This window comes from Chiloscyllium punctatum, chromosome 4 (assembly GCF_047496795.1).
Source record: "Chiloscyllium punctatum isolate Juve2018m chromosome 4, sChiPun1.3, whole genome shotgun sequence".
NCBI classification, from domain to species: Eukaryota; Metazoa; Chordata; class Chondrichthyes; order Orectolobiformes; family Hemiscylliidae; genus Chiloscyllium; species Chiloscyllium punctatum.
The window spans coordinates 105982075-106002725 of NC_092742.1; the positions used below are offsets into that span (position 1 = coordinate 105982075).

At 40.7% G+C, this 20651-nt stretch overlaps 1 protein-coding gene across 4 annotated transcripts in view; it reads left to right on the forward strand.

Moving 5' to 3' along the window:
• LOC140476621 (RNA-binding protein 25-like) overlaps window positions 1-12196 on the forward strand; it is a 93423-nt gene extending 81227 nt beyond the window's left edge. For all 4 annotated transcript variants that reach the window (XM_072569507.1, XM_072569505.1, XM_072569506.1 and 1 more), the window contains exons 17-19: window positions 2634-2732; window positions 5039-5086; window positions 11324-12196. In XM_072569507.1, coding sequence (XP_072425608.1) covers window positions 2634-2732; window positions 5039-5086; window positions 11324-11416 — 240 coding nt within the window. In that variant the 3' untranslated portion in view covers window positions 11417-12196. The remainder of the gene's footprint in view (window positions 1-2633; window positions 2733-5038; window positions 5087-11323) is intronic.
• Window positions 12197-20651: the final 8455 nt, after the last annotated feature.

Sequence of the window (20651 nt, forward strand, 5' to 3'; positions counted from 1 at the left end):
GTGACAGGGTAGCTCAGTGATTAGCACTGCTGCCTCCGTGCCAGTGACCCAGGTTCGATTCCAGCCTTGGGTGACTGTGTGGAGTTTGCACAATCTCTGTGTCTGCGTGGGTTTCCTCCGTGCACTCCGGTTTCCTCCCACAATCCAAAAATGTACAGCTTAGGTGCACTGGCCACGCTAAATTGCCCATTGTGTTCAGGGATATGTAGGTTAAGTGCATTAGTCAGGGGTAAATTAGAGTAACAGGACAGGGGAATAGATCTGGGTGGGTTACTCTTTTGGAGGGTCGGTGTGGACATGTTGGACAGAAGGGCTTGTTTCCACTGTGTAGGGATTCTATGATCTATGAAAGGAACAAACCCACTGTTATGTAAATAATAAGTCAATGAATCAGGTTGAGATCTTGAACGTGAACAAATGAGTCAGGTATCTTATTGGAAGGTTGTTGAATTGGAAACCATGGCTCCAAAACTGAATTTCTGCTCAGCCAGTTTACCGTATTACCTGGGAATGCTTAGCTTGATGAATTTATCCATACTGACAGAAAATTCCAAAATGCAGCCTTGGCCTGTCTGAGTAGCTTATCCCTGCTGAGGTGGCAGTAGTGGGATTCCGACTAGCATTGTATCTCTTGTTTGGGTAGAAGTATATTGATTTAAGGTTTCCACCTCTGGCTGTTAGTGTGGCTTTTATTACTTCCGCAACTGTCTGATAACAATATATTTCAGAAACTAATGGAGGCGTATCAACAAAACCTGGCATGCAGGTCTTGGCTAATTTAACTGCTGAGTGAAAATGTGGATCTGCGTCCTGGAACTTTTTAAAAAGATTTGTGCACTGATTGCACTGAGTTAAAATGAAGCTTCCCGGCTTGAAACTGAATGAGTATTAAATAAGCTAAACTACATTTTCAGTCAAATATCTTCTAGAATATTCAACTGGACATTTTGAGGTGGCTCTTTGAAGTCAAATTGGGCAAAAATAAAAGTTAATATTGGAGTGATGATTAAAAGTTTTTTAAGCAGGTGAGGAAGTTGAAGAGGCAACAATTTATCAGGAGCAGAACCTGGGACTTTGATATCATGGGGCATGACTCCTGATTGTGGTCTGTTCGTATTAGTGGTACAGAGCTCTTGGGCAGTTGAGGGGCAAGAGAAGTAAGCAGGAATGAGAGCATAAGGGCTTGAAGAGTATTAAACATACACAAAAAAAAGAACTAGATACTTTAGGAATTGGGCAAGTGGAAGCTGTGTATGCCAGTTATCACAGAAGTGATCGCTGGGACTTGCGTACAGGCACAACATTTTTGCTGGCATGCAGTTTGTGAAAGACGAAAACTCAACAAGTTGAGCATTGGGATAGTCCAACCCGAAGACAGTGACGTGCAGGTAGTTCTTCTACAATGTACAAATTGGCTTAGGCAGTGTTTGCATAATGCAAACTTTCTGCTGAACGGGTATAGCGGATTTTCCATAGCGCAGTCTTCTACAGTGCGATTTCTATAGCGGTTTCTCATAATGTGAGATGGCAGAGAAACAGCTGTCACACTGGAAAATGGATTTCAGCGGAGGTTGTGATGGAGGGGTGAGTGGGTGATCCTTGCAATCTGGTGTTCATTAGGACACCAAAGTCGCCGATCCTTAAATCTATTCCAACCTGAAACAATGGCTGGTGAGAAACGGTGGAAACACTGGTGAGCATCTGGAGTATATGGTAGGGCCTGAAGTACAGATGGCTCTGATTTTCCCAGCGTTTCACTTGAGAAAACTACACCTCAATCTGTGGTGCAAGTTGGTCTGATAACACTTGTATCAGAGGGGGAAGAGAAGTGGAGCTGAAGGTATGTTATCTCATAAATTCAATGAAGAATCCAGGAGAAACTGAACTGTGGCAAACATAATTGAATCAGTAAAATGAAACAAAACTGCAATGTTGGGAATCTGAAACAAAAATTGCTGAAGGAGCTAATATTTCAAGTCCAGTTCTGAAGAAGATTCATTGGACTCAAAACGTTAATCCTGTTTCTTTCGTCACAGGTTATGCTAGTCCTGAATTTCTCCACTTTCTTGTTTTGATTCATCAGTTTCATTTTAGGGCAACCATTTCTTTGGTGGAAAAGGGAATAGGAGGTTAAGATGAGTTAGGTGAGAGGAGTTAATGCTGAACACATCTGGGTGCTCTGCTTTTTTGGCCTGTTGCTGTGCGTTTTATATAGTTCTGCCCAGCTGATTCTTAGAGTCATAGAGATCTGCAACACGGGAGAAGGTTCTTTTGACCAACTGTGTCCACATCAGTCAAAGACAACTAACTTTTTATTGAAAATCATATTGTTCAGGAGGCCTGTCCTGTTGATTATTTATTCTGAAGTAAAATCAGTTTTGTTAGTGGTTGTGTTGGCTTCATAAACCCTGCAGTTATATTAAGTAACTGCAGGAAATTAAACTGCAGCAGTTAATGTTACTGGTAACTCCTTAACACTCACTCGTTCTCAAAATAAACTCACTGCTTAATAGAGTTGTGGGTACACTTCAGCACTCGATTGTATCTGGATGTACTGTTTAATGTTGATTGCAATTGTACTGATTCTGGATTGCCATTGAATAGTACTATTTGGGTTGTTTTTTTTACCACAGAACTTAATGGACCGACGCATTAGACCATGGATCAATAAAAAAATAATAGAATACATTGGTGAAGAAGAAGCAACACTAGTTGACTTTGTTTGTTCAAAGGTTGGTGATTTCAAGATTTTTAACAAATATGTTTGTGTAAATTAAAGCCAGTCCTTATTAGTTATGTACCTGATTAAATTGGCTGAAAGTTCTGAATGGGTGCCAAGAATAGTGGACGGGTGAATGTCTAAGTAGATTAGTTGAATGGGCCTCTAGAGGGCATTTGATATTCTTATGAAACTGTTAGCTCACATTGAAGCTCTGATTTGCAGACAAGTTATTGATCTGGTTAGGAAATCAACTGAATGGAAGGAGCTTTCAAGCTTATCTCTGATTTCATGTATTAGTATGTGAAGTTATAGGAAGGCAACTTATAAATGCATGATGGATGTAATTAGTTTAGGAGGGAGAGCCTTAGATTCCTGGAACGTTGGGACTTGTGTGTAAGTTTGCTCGCTGGTACATCCCGAACCTCAACCTGAGGTACAAAACTTCTCAAAACTCACTAACATTGGGACTTGTTCTGGGGAAAGTGGGTCTCACAGCATTTCAGCTTTAGTAGAACTTTGTTAGTGTTGGGGAATTATTTTAAGTAACCGGGGGAAGATTGGTGGAAATAGAGAGGACCGGAATGTAGCAATTGGAGGACAGAACCAGGGTAGCAAAGGATTGAAAGAAACTAACAGCATAGAAGAGAAAATAGGTATTTACTGAGGTTAGAGTAGGAACAAATTCAATGAGATCGAAGTTGGATTTGCAATATATGTATATAAAGACACAATGCTTGGTAAGTAAGACTGCAGGTACAGATTACCACATGGGCATAGGATGTTTGCAGTGATGATGCAGACCTGTCTCAATACAGGCAGGGGCCTGTGATTAAATATATGGAAGGTGTTTAGGAAAGATGGAGTGGAGGAGGCACAGTACTATGGATAACGTTACAGCTCTAGAGAGAGAGATGCCCTTGAGGGGCTGCAGACAGAAGATATTGAATCAGAATTAAGAAATATACCAGAATAGTGTATCCTGCAGATCTCCACTAGTGGGAGGATGCAGAGGTGCAGATTACAAGGAAATTGTGGAGCAGTACAAAAATTATGGAATAGTTATAATGAGGAATTTCACAGGAAAAATGACTGATCTGTATTATCCTATCCCAAAGAGGAGGATACATTTGCTTCTACAGAATGAGGCAGATCAATGTGTCAGTGGACAGACACTTAGGCAAAAATGATCATTGTATCAGTGTTTGTTAGCTTTATAAGTATGAAATACTTAATTGCGGAGGGCCAACTTCAATGGAGTCTATCCCAGGATTTGGATTCAAAGTTTGGTCAGCAAATCTGAAACTGAACAATCGGATATCTTCAATGAGGAAAGAGTTTAATGACAGTAAGCTGTAGTCTCAAAGATTTTATTGGGGGGATGGCGTGGTAAACAAAGTTCTCTGGATGGTAAGAGAGAACATTAAAGCAACCAAATGGTATGAATCTCAGATATCAGCTTGATATTAGAATTAAGAACTAGACTGTTGCAGTTGTATAAGACTCTGGTGCGGCAGCATCTGGAGTATTGTGTGCAGTTTTGGTCGCCATACTATAGGAAGGATGTGGAGGCACTGGAGAGGGTGCAGAGGAGGTTTACCAGGATGTTGCCTGGTATGGTAGGAAGATTGTATGAGGAAAGGCTGAGGCACTTGGGGCTGTTTTCATTGGAGAAAAGGTTTATGGGTGACTTGATAGAGGTGTACAAGATGAGTAGGGGTTTAGATAGGGTTGGCCATGAGAACCTTTTTCCGCGTATGGAGTCAGCTATTACGAGGGGGCATAGCTTTAAATTAAGGGGTGGTAGGTATAGGACAGATGTTAGGGGTAGATTCTTTACTCAGCGAGTCGTGAGTTCATGGAATGCCCTGCCAGTAGCAGTGGTGGACTCTCCCTCTTTATGGGCATTTAAACGGGCATTGGATAGGTATATGGAGGATAGTGGGCTAGTGTAGGTTAGGTGGGCTTTGATCGGCGCAACATCGAGGGCCAAAGGGTCTGTACTGCTCTGTATTTTTCTATGTTCTATGACTGAGTATGGAAATTGGAGGGCAAGTAAGTTTTTAAAAAAAACAGAAGCAAAGAATTTGTATAGGAAAAGTCTGATAGCTACAGTGAAAAGGAATTCTGAAACCTTATCAGCATGCACATTTTGCCTGATTTTATGAATTCTGCATCCAGGCTGCAGTGAAAACTGTTGGCAGTATGAGTCCTTGGAATATTAACTAAACAGTGAATGTGTTTTCCAGAAATATATTGTTAAAAATTTGAATTGAATTTAGCTTGATCTCTTATGACTGAACTGATGTATTTTCACAGGTCATGGCACACAGTTCACCACAGAGCATTTTAGATGATGTAGCCATGGTAAGCTATTTTTCTCTATTGTTTTTTTTCTGAGAATCTATATTCCACTCATTTGTACTATTTCTTCGACAAATATTCCCAGAAGCAAAATTCCAACTTACCATCGTTTTAATGGTCTCTGATTTGAGTTTTCTGAAGATGGAATAGCCTTCCCCCTTAATGTGGCTCTTAACTATTTCGGGTCTTCCTTTTCCCCTTCCAAGTTATGCTTTCCTGCTTGCTCTTCCTTCACTGCATTGTCACTTGAATGACTGACTGACTGGCTTGCAGAATTCCTCCTCTGACCAGGTGCTAGCTGATATTCTATCCAAAGTTACTGTCTACCCTGTTTTTTAAAAACTTAATTTGCTCAAGTATTCCACCCTAATCTCTCAGTCGCATTCCAATCCTGTTTGTCCTGTCAAACCCTTGAATGGGTTACTTCCCAAATCCGTATGCGCCTTTCATGGAAACAAGTGGTGATCATATTGCCCATTGTGGCTTTGTCAGTTGAACGAAGCAACCCAGTGACATTCTATTTGCCCTGCAGGATTGGGCCATTTTTAAGAGTGCTATTGCCATGGCAAGTTATTGCTACTTCTCCCATTTAAGGCATTGTTTCAGATCACGACCAGATGGTGATTGTTGTTGTCTCGATCTGTCTGCACCTGTTGAAATGATTTATCACGCCATCAACTCTAGGCTTGTTCAGCATTGTGGTAACAAGAAGGCTTGCACAGTGAGTGGTGACGCTGGTGGCAAAGACACTCGTGGATTGTTTTCAGGGCAGAATGAGAAAAGGAAGTCTTGAGTCAGGATGAGGATGAGAAGACTGTGTGTGTGTGTGTGTTGCAAGCAGGGGCACTGGTGCAGGTTTGAGAGCGAGCAAGGTTGCTGGTGTGTGAGAGAAATAAACACCAATCAACTATCTCTAGCCACCTGCTTCAGAATTCTGTGAGCCCTTCAATCCAATTGGCTTTACAAGCACTTTTTTACTCACCTTCACAAGTTCCTTAGGTGAAAGTCAGGAATGTAGATGCTGGAGATTACAGTCAAGAGAATGGTGCTGATAAAGCACAGCAGGTCAGGCAGCATCCGAGGAGCAGGAGAATCAACGTTTCGGGCAAAAGCCCTTCAGGAAGGGCACATTTGCCCGAAACTTCGATTCTCCTGTTCCTTGAATGCTGTCTGACCGGCTATGCTTTTCCAGCACCATGCTGTCCACTTTACAAATTCCTTGGTTAGCTCATATTTCTTGGCAATTTTCTGTATCATCTTCAGTGAAAATAGATTGAATGTATTTGCTTAGTTTATGTGCTGTTTCCCTGTTCTGCACTGTGTCTGGCAGTAACAGGTTCACATTTGCCCTTATTAACACGTGAAAAAACTTTTACAAGCAACCTTTGATTCTCACTAGCTAGCATTCTTATGATCTCTTTCTAGCAGTTTCTTTGTCATCCTTTTCTGGGTCCTTAATTGCTCAGGCTCAGTTTTCTCACATCCTTCTAAGCAATGCAGTCTAGCCCTTGTTTTTTAGTCATAGTTGATTCACCTTTCCCTTGGCTTTTTGTGCCCTCAAGGAGTGTATAATTGTTAGAGTTTTAAATATTTGTCATTGCCTGTCTATTGTCAAACCTTTATGTATTTTCTCAAGCCACCATAGTCAACTGGTTCCTAATTTGCATAGTGTCCTTTGCTCAGATTTAAGATGCTAGTTTCAGAATGAAGTATGTCATCGTCAAATTTCATGTAAAATTCATAGAAACATAGAAAATATATGCAGGAGTAGGCCATTTGGCCCTTCAAGTCTGCACCATCATGGCTGATCATGCAATCTCAGTATCCTATTCTCATTTTCTCTCTGAACCTCTTGACCTCTTTAAGGGTGACATCCAACTTCCTCTTAAATATATCTAACATATATCTTAAATATATCATGGGCGGCACGGTGGCACAGCAGTTAGCATTGCTGCCTCACAGCGCCAGAGACCTGGGTTCAATTCCCGCCTCAGGTGACTGTCTGTGTGGAGTTTGCACGTTCTCCCTGTGTCTATGTGGGTTTCCTCCCACAGTCCAAAAATGTGCAGGTTAGGTGAATTGGCCATCCTAAATGGCCTCTAGTGTTAGGTAAGGGGTAAATGTAGGGGTATGGGTGGGTTGCGCTTCAGCGGGGCGATGTGGGCTTGTTGGGCCGAAGGGCCTGTTTCCACACTGTAAGTAATCTAATCTAATCTAAACTGGCCCTGACAGCTTTCTGTGGTAGAGGGTGCCACAGGTTTACAACGGAGTAAAGAAATTCTTCCTCCTCTGAGTCCTGAATGATTTACTTCCTATTCTTCGACTCTAACTCCTAGTTCTGGACTTCCTCGACATCGGGAGCATTCTTTTTACATCTAGCCTGTCCATCAGAATTTTCTATGTTCCAAGTGATTCCTCCCTCATTGGTCTAAATTCCAGTGGGTGCAAGCCCAGTCGAATCCAGTCTTTCTTCATACATCAGTCCTGCCATCCTAAGAATCAATCTGGTGAAACTTCACTGGACTCCCTCAATAGCAGGAATGTCTTTCCTCCGACTAGGAGACCAAAACTGCACGTAGTACTCTAGGTATTGTAGTCTCCATTTTCAAAGGCTTCCTTTGCAGCAAGGTTTTAGCCCTTTCTCGTTGTTTAGTACTAAATCTAAAATAACCTCATCCCTAGTTGTTTCTTCAACATAGCTTGAGAAATGCATATTGTACTCCACAGTATTAGTGTTGATTAGGTTTCCCCATTTTGCTACTTTTTGGTAATATACAAAAGCTCCATTAATGCTTGCAGTCTGTTGCTGCAGCTTAGCTCCAGCTATGTCTTGATCCTTCAATGTAAGATCTCATGTTATTAATGTACTGATCTTGTCCCTTATTCAGAGTGCAACCTCACCTTTGGCTTTTTTCCTTTCTTCCTGAAATGATATTTGATGCTAGCATTTTGATCACTGGTAGAGTTATTCTGCATTGCTAGGTTGTTTTCTATTCCATGTTTATTGTTTTTCTCAGTTGCACCCTGGTTTCTGATCATTGAGTAAGAAGGCGATTCAGCCATTTGACTTGGCTGAACTTTGGCAGAGACAAAGTTTGGCAGGGCACCTGTGATGATCACTCAAGATCCCTGCATTTTTGCTTAGGCCTATTAGAACTTGGGCACGCTAAGAATTTTATTCCCAACTTCTATTTGCATGTCAAATGTTTTCTTCATTAGTAATAAATGCAGTATGGAAATAAGAAAGTTTGTTACCAGGCATGATTGGAATGTAAGGTCATGGAGTTGTTAGATTAGATTAGATTCCCTACGGTGTGGAAACAGGCCCTTTGACCCAATAAGTCCACACCGACCCTCCAAAGAGTAACCCATGCAGATCCATTTCCCTCTGACTAATGCAGATAACACTATGGGCAATTTAGCATTGCAATTCACTTGACCTGCACATGTTTGGACTGTTGGAGGAAACCCGAGCACGGGGGCAATGTGCCAAACTCCGCGCAGACAGTTGCCGAGGCAGGAATCGAACGTGGGTCCCTGGTGCTGTGAGGGCAACAATGTTAACCACTGAGCCACCGTGCCGCCCCTGAGAGTCAGAGTTACTTCAGACACTGAAAGAGGCCATTTGGTTCATTGTGTCCATAACAGTTCTCCACAAGGCAATCCAATCAGTCTCGCTCCATCCTGACCCCCACACCTACATGCAAGGTTATTTCCTTCAAGTGACTATCCCATATCCTTTCAAAGTCTTGTCTTTTGCATTCTCCACCTTCATTGACTAGGTCAAGTCTTGCCCGAAATCTGAAAAGTATATCCTTAATTCTAGTACAGCTAGCTGCTAATTAATTTTTTCTTGTCTGCCTTACTGAAGCTGGTATTACGCACTTTGGTTCTATTAAATCTTTGTGTCAAGTGAAACAGCTGCACCCTTTCCAAGCTAACCTGACTGAATGCACACCTGGAATGATTCTGGTATATCTCCTCTGTACGCTCTTTAGGACCTTCACATCTTGTCTGAACTGTGGCGAGACAAATTTAAATGGAATACTTTAGTTGTGGCCTAACCACAGCTTAACATCACTGTTTTTGCACTCTATGGCTCTATTTAAGCCCAAGATCCCAAATACTTGAGTGATTGCTTTCTGAATATATCCTGCCACCCTTCTCAGTGTTGAGAACTGTCACTTGTCTGCCCATTCTGCTAACCTATATACATTTGATTGCATCAAATTTACTTTAAGGTCCAAGTTGCAAAAAAAAAATCATTGATGGAGTGGTAACGCTAGGGGAACGCAACTGACTCCAATCCACCAGTTGGTGATACAACCAACCACCACAACTTGCTACCTACTTTCTTAAATCATTTTCTTTATCTGATTGTGACATACCCTCCAATTTCAAATGCCTTCATTTTGTAAATCAGTCGTGTATGTGTTCCATTGCATTCCCTTATTCAGTCTACTCTGATACTTAACTTGGAGGTGCCAGTGTTGGACTGGCGTGTACAAAGTTAAAAATCACAGAACACCAGGTTATAGCCCAACAGGTTTATTTGGAAGCACTAGCTTTCGGAGCACTGCTCCTTCCAAATAAACCTGTTAGACTATAACATGGTGTTGTGTGATTTTTTTAACCTGATACTTGACAAACGTAACTACATTTTTCAATTAAATCTGTGGCGGTTCTTCATTAATCAAACAGCTCCAAAAAGCTATTCATGTTTATTTTTCTTTCCCTTGGTATGGATTCAAAGACTTTGCTTGCAATAATGTTAGGCTAATGGGCCTGTAGTTACAAGGACAGTCGTTAAACCCTTTCTTGAATAAGCATGTTACTTTAGCTAATGCAGTCGTTTGACGTTTCCGTTACAATCCAGAACATACAACAGTATAGCCCTTGATGTTGTGCCAGCCTTTTATCCTACTCTAAGATCAGTCTAACCTAATATCCTTCATTGTACTAACTTCCATGTGCCTATCCAAGAGTCGCTTAAATGTCTCTAATGTGTATGGCTCTGCTACCACTGCTGACGGTGCATTTCACGCACCCACCACTGAAATCTACCCTAAATCCTCCTCCAATTATCTTAAAATTGCACCCCCTCATGGTCGCCATTTCTGCCGTGAGAAGTCGTCTCTTGGCTGCCCACTCTATCTATGCCTCTCAACATCTTGTACACCCCTCATCCTCATTTTCTCCAGTGAGAAAAGCCCTAGCTCCCTCAACCTTTCTTCATAAGATATGCCCTCCAGTTCAAGCAACATCCTGGTAAATCTACTCTGCACCCTCTCAAAAACTTCCTCATCTTTCCTATAGCGAGACGATCAGAACTGAACACAGTATTCCAAGTTTGGTCTACCTAGGGTTTTATAGAGCTGCAGCTTAACCTCAATCATAAGGCTTTGAACTCAATCCCTGGCTAATGAAACGTATATCAACATGTCATATGCAGAGGGAAACTTTAAAACAAATTCCCCCTCTTTTCCTATATCCTATCCACTTCAATTAGCAACTTGAGTTGCAACTCATCCAGACATGGTTTGAGAAACAATTCTGATGTGTTGATATTCGAGTATCGCAAGAGTGGTCTTTTCAGTGGCAGTGAACCCCTTGTTAACTTCAGCCAGGATTCTTGCTCATTGTTATGATCTGGCCATGTGTAAATCTGGACTAGATACAGCTGTAATTTGAAATATCTCTGAACGTAGAGGGAAGGTTGAGAGGTGATTTAATTGAGGCAAAGAAGATAATCAGAGGTTAGATAGGGTGGACAGTGAAAGCCTTTTTCCTCGGAAGGTGATGATTAGCACGAGTGGACATAGCTTTAAATTGAGGGGCGATAGATATAGGACAGATATCAGAGGTAGTTTCTTTACTCCGAGTAGTAGGAGTGTGGAACCCCCTGCCTGCAACTGTAGTAGACATGCCAACTTTAAGAGCATTTAAATGATCATTGGATAAACATATGCATGAAAATGGAATAGTGTAGGATAAATAGGCTTCAGATTGGTTCCAGAGGTCAGCACAACATCGAGAGCCTGTCCTCTCCTGTGCTGCTATGTTCTATGTCATAATACTCAATATCTAAATCTTTCAATGAGCTAATTACAAGAAAGTGCCAGAGAGTTGGGATTGGTCATGGAACACAGGATGAGTCAGCATCAGCTCAGAGAGCAAACTTGATGTTCAGTGTCAATCTACTTTACATTATCTTGTGCTAAATATTATTTCTTCCTACAGGTACTGGATGAAGAAGCAGAAGTCTTCATAGTGAAGATGTGGAGGTTATTAATATATGAAACGGAGGCTAAAAAGATAGGACTTGTTAAATAGATTGTAATTCTTATGCATAGGAATATGTCTTTTGGAAACATTTCTTCCATTCTTCAAAATTGTAACTTTCATCTGTTTTCAGAGGCACTTGTGAAGCTTGTATTTTTTACTTTAGAGATAATGTGAAGTCCTGTCTCTTTCCTTTGGTTTGTCATATCCCTAAATCATCCCTCTTTGTTTCACTGAGATAAATGACTGGTTATTTTTTATAAATTGAATGCTTCTGCGTATTTTCATCACCAACACACTGATTTCTGTTCTCTCGGTGTTACATTTATAGAAGGTTGTGCTGTATTGATGCAAGAAATTTGCACTTGATATCCAGGTTGTTCCTGTGATATTGGAGGAGCAGGTTAGAATTAAGATGTTTATACATTTATTGTTTGGAAACTAGTAATTCATGAGAGAAAAATACTTTGAAAGATGCAGAAATGGTTTTCTCATCAACACTCTTGAAAATATTTTAAATGTTGCATTTAAAATGTTTGCATTTTCCAACAGGCGACAGAATAGGGTTTAAATGGCTTTGAAATAAATAAACAGGTTTGCCAATGTCTTAGTTGACTTTTTAAAGAGATCTGTATCCCCTTTAGTTGCCAACATAGGTTTAATTTAAAATGTGTTTTGAAATCAAACCTTCATAAAGTTTTACATTTACCTTTTTTTATGTAGCCAAAATCGTCTGTGATGAGAATACAAGGAGCAAGCTATTGTTTTGTCAGCCTCGTACAATTACTTTGGGGTGAAGTTTTAATAAACTAAATGACCTTTGTTTGTAAAGGGTGTAATGTGTTTTGAGCTATAATATGATGGCTTCATGGTTAGCTTAGAAATACAATCTATTTGGTCCATTAAAAGGAATGCTACCTCTTTAATGGTCTTTTTTTATCTTGAGTTTTATCCCAAGGCAGTTTATTTTGCTGTGGAATGGTTTGGAGGCTTTTATTTTAGAAAGTCTTCAAAACAAGATGTTGAGCAGCCTACTTGGGCAGTGTGGAGGACTCCAAAATCTGTCTGCTGCAATTATTTATCACAAAATCAAAAGTGTTCTATGGAGTCCTGACATGCTGTGATGAAATTTGGTTTTCCCCTCCAGTATTTTTTTTAAAAAAATAAGTTTGAAATTCTTGGCTTGACAGTGTTGCAGACACTAAGTCACAGAAAAGAGAACAATTCAGATTGCAAGAAATATAACTACTATTTGCATATATAGATGAATACTAACCTTTTCAATAGAGAGTGTGAAGTTAATTTTTCTAATCCCAGTTGAGCATTACAAACAGGAATTAGTACTGTAAAGAATGTTAACAATAGAATTTTGCTGTTAAAATCTATATTTCTTCCGGACTATTAGCTGTTTTTCGTTATTTCAAGGGATGTAAATGTCAATGGCCCGCATTTTCTGCCCATTCCTAATTGCATTGAAGGATGAACTGCATTGTTGAACTACAGTGCTGTGTCAGGAGCAGAGTTAACACAGTTGGAAATTGTCAGGTGCAGGTTAAGGACGTGGAAGGGAAGGACAGCTTTGGTTGACTTTTGAGAGATTTATTGTTAATTGCTTTCACAACAAGCCACAGAATTGAAATATTAATAACAGATTGGTTTAAGTCAGCTTTTATCTGTGTTCAACTGGCTTGGCAATCTGCATTTTCACTCTTTACAAAGGTTACATAAAAATAATGTTTCTTTTTCTCAAAGTAGCATTTTTGGGATTATTTTTATCAATGTTTGTAGAAATTTCTCTGACTTTTACAGTATTCTACCTACTAATACTATGCAGAGAGAAATTTCCTGGGTTACATTCATGTGAAATCCATGTAATATGGATATATGTAAACAAAGCAGTGTGTTTCAGGGTGAAAGTAATGAGTCCTGACTCTTGGAAGACTGAGAAGGAAGCAGGTCGAAGTGCAATGGAAATACTGCACTGTACTGTTACTGTTGGTGATGATGCCCAGTGTTTACTATCTGTTGCCAGAATTATGGTACCAAGCCAGAAAACGACAACAAACAATTTCACTTCACAAATCTCCAAGTCTCATAGTGTATTAAAAATGATCCTTTCCGAGACTCCAGTTGGTACCATTAAATCACTCCAGGTTATTATTTATGCCATTGCTCCTGCTTTTAGCAATGAAAGCTGAATAAGTAATCTCAAATTGAGTCAGTCCTATTCTCATGCCTTTCAGGATCAGAATAAAAAACTGTTTTGTGATTTTCTTTTTCCTGAATAGGAAGCTCCTATATTAGGAGGAATTATCCTGAATTAAGTCCTTTTATTCTTAGGACCAATGTCCACTTGGAGCAACAAGAATTTCTGAATAGGTTTCACAGTAATGTTAATGAGTGATAAAAGCACAGTCAATAGAGTTTCATATATTTGAATGCAGCTAAGTTTAGTTAACCACAAATTCAAAGAGGAAGTTAAATTTTAAAGATGTTTTAAAAATAACTATTTCAGTGGCTGCATCTGATTTCACCAGAACAGGATGAGAATGGGCTAAGACCAGTCAGTTGTGTAGCATGAGTGGTTTCTCTGACCAGTAGTTGTTTTGTCACAGTTGAAGCCTGTCTTTTAAGACAGTGCTTCAGTCATTTAAGTCATAGTTACATGCATTTTTGGACCGTTTGGTATACAATTGTCTGTTACTCATCTTTCTTACAATACTAGGTTTGTTACGTACCAATTCATTTATGGGATGTAGGCATCCCTAATTGCCCAGCGGAGAGTTAAGAGTCAACCACATTGCTGTGGGCCTCAAGTCACCTGCAGGTCAGACGAGTAAAGATTTTTTTTTATTTCTGATAACCAACATCCTAGTCAGCACTAGGCGATTCAAAGTTTGTGAAAAGATTTGTAGCTTGGGTGCTCGTTGTTGTGGTTCTGTTCGCCGAGCTGGGAATTTGTGTTGCAGACATTTCGTCCCCTGTCTAGGTGACATCCTCAGTGCTTGGGAGCCTCCTGTGAAGCGCTTCTGTGATGTTTCCTCCGGCTATAACCACTAGAACCACAACAGCACTAGGCTGTTTTTTTTATATTCCAGAGTTTTCTGAATTCAAATTTCACCTTTTTGTAATAATAAGGTTTTGAGCTTATTCCCCAGACCTTGCCCGAGGTCTAGATTACTAGTCCAGTGACATGACCACTTCACCATAGCCTCCCCATCAACCTGTTTCACAACTGCTCATTTAACATCTGCACACCCTCTATTTATACACTTATCCTTCACGTGTCCATCCTTTTAAATAGAAGCACACCACCTCTTCAAATATCCTGGTTGCACACCCAGCATTTAAACAGCAGCCCTATAAAGAAGTACCTGTTACACGTGTACTCTCCATGGACACCTGTCCATTTATAAAGCAGCTTGTGGCATGCTGCAATTTAGATATCCACTTGATACATTTGTTTGTTGATTTCTTTGTTCTGGAAGGTGTGCTGTCATGGATTTCCAATACTGATGCCCTTGAAGGTTTCGGTTAACTTAACTGTATTTAGTCCAACTATCATCATGAATTCTTGCTGCTGATTCCCTCTCCTGCACATTTGCATTGACTTTCCCTTTTAGTAACTGTCTTGAGCTACCTTTCACTCTGATGTTGTGACCAAAATATTGTGTAACTGAAAAATATGAATTTTGTTGAACTTTTAACATCTTACTGTCATCAGTATAGTTTGCAAGAAAAACCAAAATAAAGAGAAGGCATTTATACCATATAGATAATGCACAGATTAAAATTGAAACTAAACCTGTTTGTTAACTGTCAGTCATCATTAACTGGCATATTCTCTATGGTATTACTTTTACCAATCAGCATTCACCTCTCATCAGGTACACATTTTTCCTTTACTTTGATATTTCTTACAAATTGTCCAATCTGCGCAAGATGAAGCGCTTTGACAAAATGTCTTTTAATCCGCAATGTTCAAATTCAGTTTTACCAAATTACTATAACTGTTTTATGGTTCTCTGCAAAGACTCTCTTCATTTTTTTTGCAAATGTAGGATGGCTTTTCTATATCACCTCTTGTCTTTGGTCTGCGCACGCTCTGCATTGCACATACTTTTCACATGTAGTCATTGGTAAATTCACTCTTTGTTAACTCAAGAAAGCCTGTTTAGATTGATTCCTTTTAAAGCATAAGTTCATTTGGGTCTGAGAGAAAGCAAAGGTAGATTAATCTTTGTTGCTATCAGCCAAGGGGCTGGGTGAATAAAGAAAGGGATGCAGTTCTCCTCTTCTCAGGAACTGTGGAGTATCTCACCTGGAACAGTAACAAAATTGGAACCCTTACTCAAGGTCTGGGTGTAACACTGGATTTCTGAAATTTAAAAAAATAACAAGTGCTGGAGAAGACTATTGCATCTATATAGCATGTGTTGAAGTTTCATGTCCAGTATGACAGTCCTTCAGAATTGCACTTTTCTATTTTAGTTCTTGGGAGACCTAGGAGAGGAAAGTTAGTCAAGGCTCCTATTACTGCTCAAATGGACAGAGACCCCTGCTCATTGTGTAATTGTGGGATCTCAGATGACAACAGGATCCAGCTCTGAGGCCTTACATAAACTAAAATGACAAGGTTCATTGTTAAACTGTGCAAAAATAATCAGAGGTACCGGAGAAGACTGAGGGTGGTGGTTGATGGGAAATGTTCATCCTAAAATTCAGTTGCTAGTGGTGTACTGCAAGGATCTGCTTTGGAGTTACTGCTGTTTGGCATTTTTATAAATGACCTGGATGAGGGCGTAGAAGGATGGGTTAGTATATTTGTGGATGACACTAAGGTCGGTGGAGTTGTGGATAGTGTGGAAATATGTTGCAGCTTACAGAAGGACATAGATAAGCTTCAGAGCTGGGCTGAGAGGTGCCAGTGGAGTTTAGTGCAGAAAAGTATGAGGTGATTCACTTTCGATGGAGCAACAGGAATGAAGAGTGCAGGGCAAATGTTAAGATTCTTGGCAGTGTAGATGAGCAGAGAGCTCTCTGTGTCAATGTGTATAGATCCCTGAAAGTTGCCACCCAGGTTGGTAGGGTTGTTAAGGAGGCACATGGTGTGTTAGTTTTTACTGGAAGAGAGTTGAGTTTCGGAGCTACAAGATCATGCTGCAGCTGTACAAAGCTCTGGTGCGGCTGCACTTGGGGTATTGCATACAGTTCTGGTCACCGCATTATAGAAAGGATGTGGAAGCTTTTGAAAGGGTGAAGAGATTTAGTAAGATGTTGCCTAGTATGGAGGGAAGGTCATATGAGGAAAGGCTGAGGGAATCCACACTGCTGACACAGCAGTGAACCTGCACAGTTACTGTCTTTGCTGTTGAATTTATGAATCACTGGACGTTGGAGTGCATCTAGGAAAATTAACAAACAGTGAAATTTCCAACTGATCTTGGAGGAACCTGTTTGAGAGAGATCACAGCACAGAAACAGGTAAGTGAATAGTTTTTAAGTGTGGCCTTGCTGTAGCAGTAGTGAGTAGAGTGGGTTCTTTCTTGATTATATGTTTTATTGAGATATGTCTCTTAAAAATATAAGCCATCAGTATTAAGTTAGCCTGGAGCAGTGTTTTGTAGAAGAATAAGACGGTGCTGTTTTCTCGGTCTGGAGATTAGAAGAAGCAAAAATGGCCCTTAGTAGAGTGATATGCTCCTCTTCTCGGATGTGGGAGTTTAGGGAGTGCTCACGTGTTACTGAGGATTATATCTGCAATAAATGCCATTGGGTGTGAATCCTATCAGATTGGATGGATCGATTGGAGTGACAGTCAGAGGCAATGAGGAATTTACAAGAGCAAGGGGATGTGATGGAGGCAGTTATATATAGGAAGGGAGAAAGGTCGCATATACAGTCACGTAGATGGGTTAACTCCAGCAGAGGTAAGAGAAGTAGGCAGGTACTGCAGGAGTCTTCTGAGGATGTCCCTATTTCAAACAGCTGTTTTGGAAAATGTAGGGGGTGATGGATTCTCAGAGGAATGTAGTATGAACAGCCAAGTTTCTGGTTGTTAAGATTGGCTCTAATGTAATGAGAGATATGTCAGGTTCCAAGCAATCAATTGTGTGAGAGGACTTTCTAGTCCGAGGTACAGACACGTTTCTGTGGCCAGCAGCGAAAAATCAGAATGGTGTATTGCTTCCCTGGTGCCAGGATCAATGATGCCTCAAAGAGGGTGCAGAATGCTCTCACGGGAGAGAGGGGCCAGCAGGGGATCATTGTACACATTGGAACCGACAAGATAGGAAGGGAAAAGGTTGAAATTCTGAAAGGAGATTGGAGAGGTAGGCATTTAAAAAGGAAGTTCTTGTGAATAGTAATATCTGGATTACTCCTAGTGCTACGAGCTAGTGAGGGTAGAAATAGGAGGATACCGCAGGTGAATGCATGGCTGAGGAGCTGGTATATGGGAGAAGGATTTTTATTTAGATCGTTGGAATTCCTTCTGGGGTAGAAATGACCTGTACAAGAAGGACTAATTGCACCTGAATTGGAAGGGGACTAATATACTGGCAGGGAGATTTTCTCGAGCTGCTCAGGAAGATTTTAACATAGTAGGGTGGGGGGTGGGGGGGAAGGAAAGGGGATGGGACCCAGGGAGATAGTGAGGAAAGAAACCAATCTAAGACTGGTACAGTTGAGGCAGGGACAAAGCAGAGAACAAGCTAAGTCTGATAAATTAAACTGCATTTATTTCAATGGAAGGGGCCTAACAGGGAAGGCAGATGAACTCAGGGCATGGTTAGGAACATGGATCCAGGATATCATAGCAATTACAGAACGTGGCTCAGGACTGGCAGCTTATTGTTCCAGGATACAAATGCTGCAGGAAGGACAGAAAGGGAGGCAAGAGAGGAGGCATTTTTGATAAGGGATAGCATTATACCTGTACTGAGGGAAGATATTCCCAGAAATACATCCAGTGAAGTTATTTGGGTGGAACTGCGAAATAAGAAAGGGATAATCACCTTACTGGGTTTGTATTATAGACTCCCTAATAGTCAGCAGGAGTTTGAGAAACAAATTTATCAGAAGGTCTGTTATCTGTAAGATTAATAGGGTGGTTATGGTGGGGGATTTTAACTTTCCAAACATAGACTGGGGCTGCCATAGCATTAAGGATTTAGATGGAAAGGAATTTTAAGGATGTACAAGAAATGTTTCTGATTCAGTATGTGATGTACCTTCAAGAGAAGGTGCAAAACTTGACCGACTCCCGCGACCACAATTTTATTAGTTTTAAAATAGTGATGAAAAAGGATAGACCAGATCTAACAGTTGAAGTTCTAAATTGGAGGAAGGCTAATTTTGATGGTATTAGGCAAGAACTCTCAAAAGCTGATTGTGGGCAGATGTTTGCAGGTAAAGGGACGGCTGGAAAATGGAAAGCCTTCAGAAATCAGATAATGAAGAGTCCAGAGAAGGTATATTCCTGTTAGGGTGGAAGGAAAAGCCGGTAGGTGTAAGCAACATAGATCATTGAAGAAATTGCGGTTTGGTTCAGAAAAAGAAGGAAGCATATGTCAGGTACAGACAGGATAGATCGAATGAATCCATAGAGTATACTTAAGAGGGAAATCAGGAGGGCAAAAAGGGGACATAGCTTTGGCAAATAGAATTAAGGAGAATCCAAAGGGTTTTTACAAATATATTCAGGACATAAGGGTGACTAGGTAGAGAATAGGGCCCCTCAAAGATCAGCAAGGCAGCCTCTGTGGAGCCACAAGAGTTGGGGAAAATACTAAACAAGTATTTTGTATCAGTGTTTACTGTGGAAAAGGACATGGAAGATAATTTGGTTGTGAGCATAAGAGGTATAGTTATAAGTTTGCAGATGACACCAAAATTGAAGGTGTAGTGGACAGTGAAGAAGGTTACCTGAGATTACAATGGGATCTTGATGGACCAGTGGGCTGAGGAGTGGCAGATGGAGTTTAATTTGGATAAATGTGAGGTGCTGCATTTTGGGAAACGAAATCTTAGCAGGACTTGTACACTTAATGGTAAAGTCTTAGTGCTGCTGAACAAGGAGACCTTGGAGTGCAGGTTTATAGCTTCTCGAAAGTGGAATCAGGTAGATAGAATAGTGAAGGCGGTATTTGGTATGCTTTCCTTTATAGGTCAGAGTATTGAGTACAGGAGTTGGGAGGTCATGTTGCAGCTGTACAGGAAATTGGTTCGGCTACTTTTGGAATACTGTATGCAATTCTGGTCTTCCTATTGGAAGGATGTTGTGAAGCTTGAAAGGGTTCAGAAAAGACTTACAAGGATGTTGCCAGGGTTGGAGGATTTGTGCTATAGGGAGAGGTTGAGGGGGTGACCTTATAGAGGTTTACAAAATTATGAGGGGCATGGATAGGATAAATAGACAAAGTCTTTTCCCTGGGGTCGGGGAGTCCAGATCTAAAGGGCATAGGCTTAGGGTGAGAGGGGAAAGATATAAAAGAGACCTAAGGGGCAACTTTATCACGCAGAGGTATGTAAATGGAATGAGCTGCCAGAGGATGTGGTGGAGGCTGGTACGATTGCAACATTTAAGAGGCATCAGGATGGGTATATGAATAGGAAGGGTTTGGCAGAGTATGGGCTGGGTGCTGGCAGGTAGGACTAGATTGGGTTGGGATATCTGGTTGGCATGAACGAGTTGGACCGAAGCGTCTGTTTCTGTGCTGTACATCTCTTAGTCTATGACTTGAGGCTGTTTTCGTTAGAGAGAAGATGATTGAGAGGTGATTTAATTGAGACATGTAAGATAATCAGAGGGTTAGATCGGGTGGACAGTGTTTTCCTCTTGATGGTGATGGCTAGCATGAGGGGACATAGCTTTAAGTTGAGGGGTGGTAGATACAGGACAGAAGTTAAGATGCACTTTCTTTACTCAGAGTAATAGGGATGTGGACTGCCCTGCCTGCAACAGTAGTAGACTCGCTAACTTTTTAAGAGATTTTAAACGGTCATTGAATGGAATAGTGTCGAATAGATGGTCTTCAGATTGGCTTCATAGGTTGATGCAACATTGAGGGCCAAAGGGCCTACTTTGTGCTATAACATTCTGAGTGGGACCTATAGAGCCAGCCATTGCAATTGGCTGAAACATTGAGCATAGGAGTTTGGATGTGATGTTATGGTTGTACAGGACAATGGTGCGACCAGTTTTGAAGTGCATCCAGTTTGGTGGCCCTTCTATAGGAAGGATAGTATTAAATTTGAACAGGTGCAGAAAAGATTTACAAAAGAA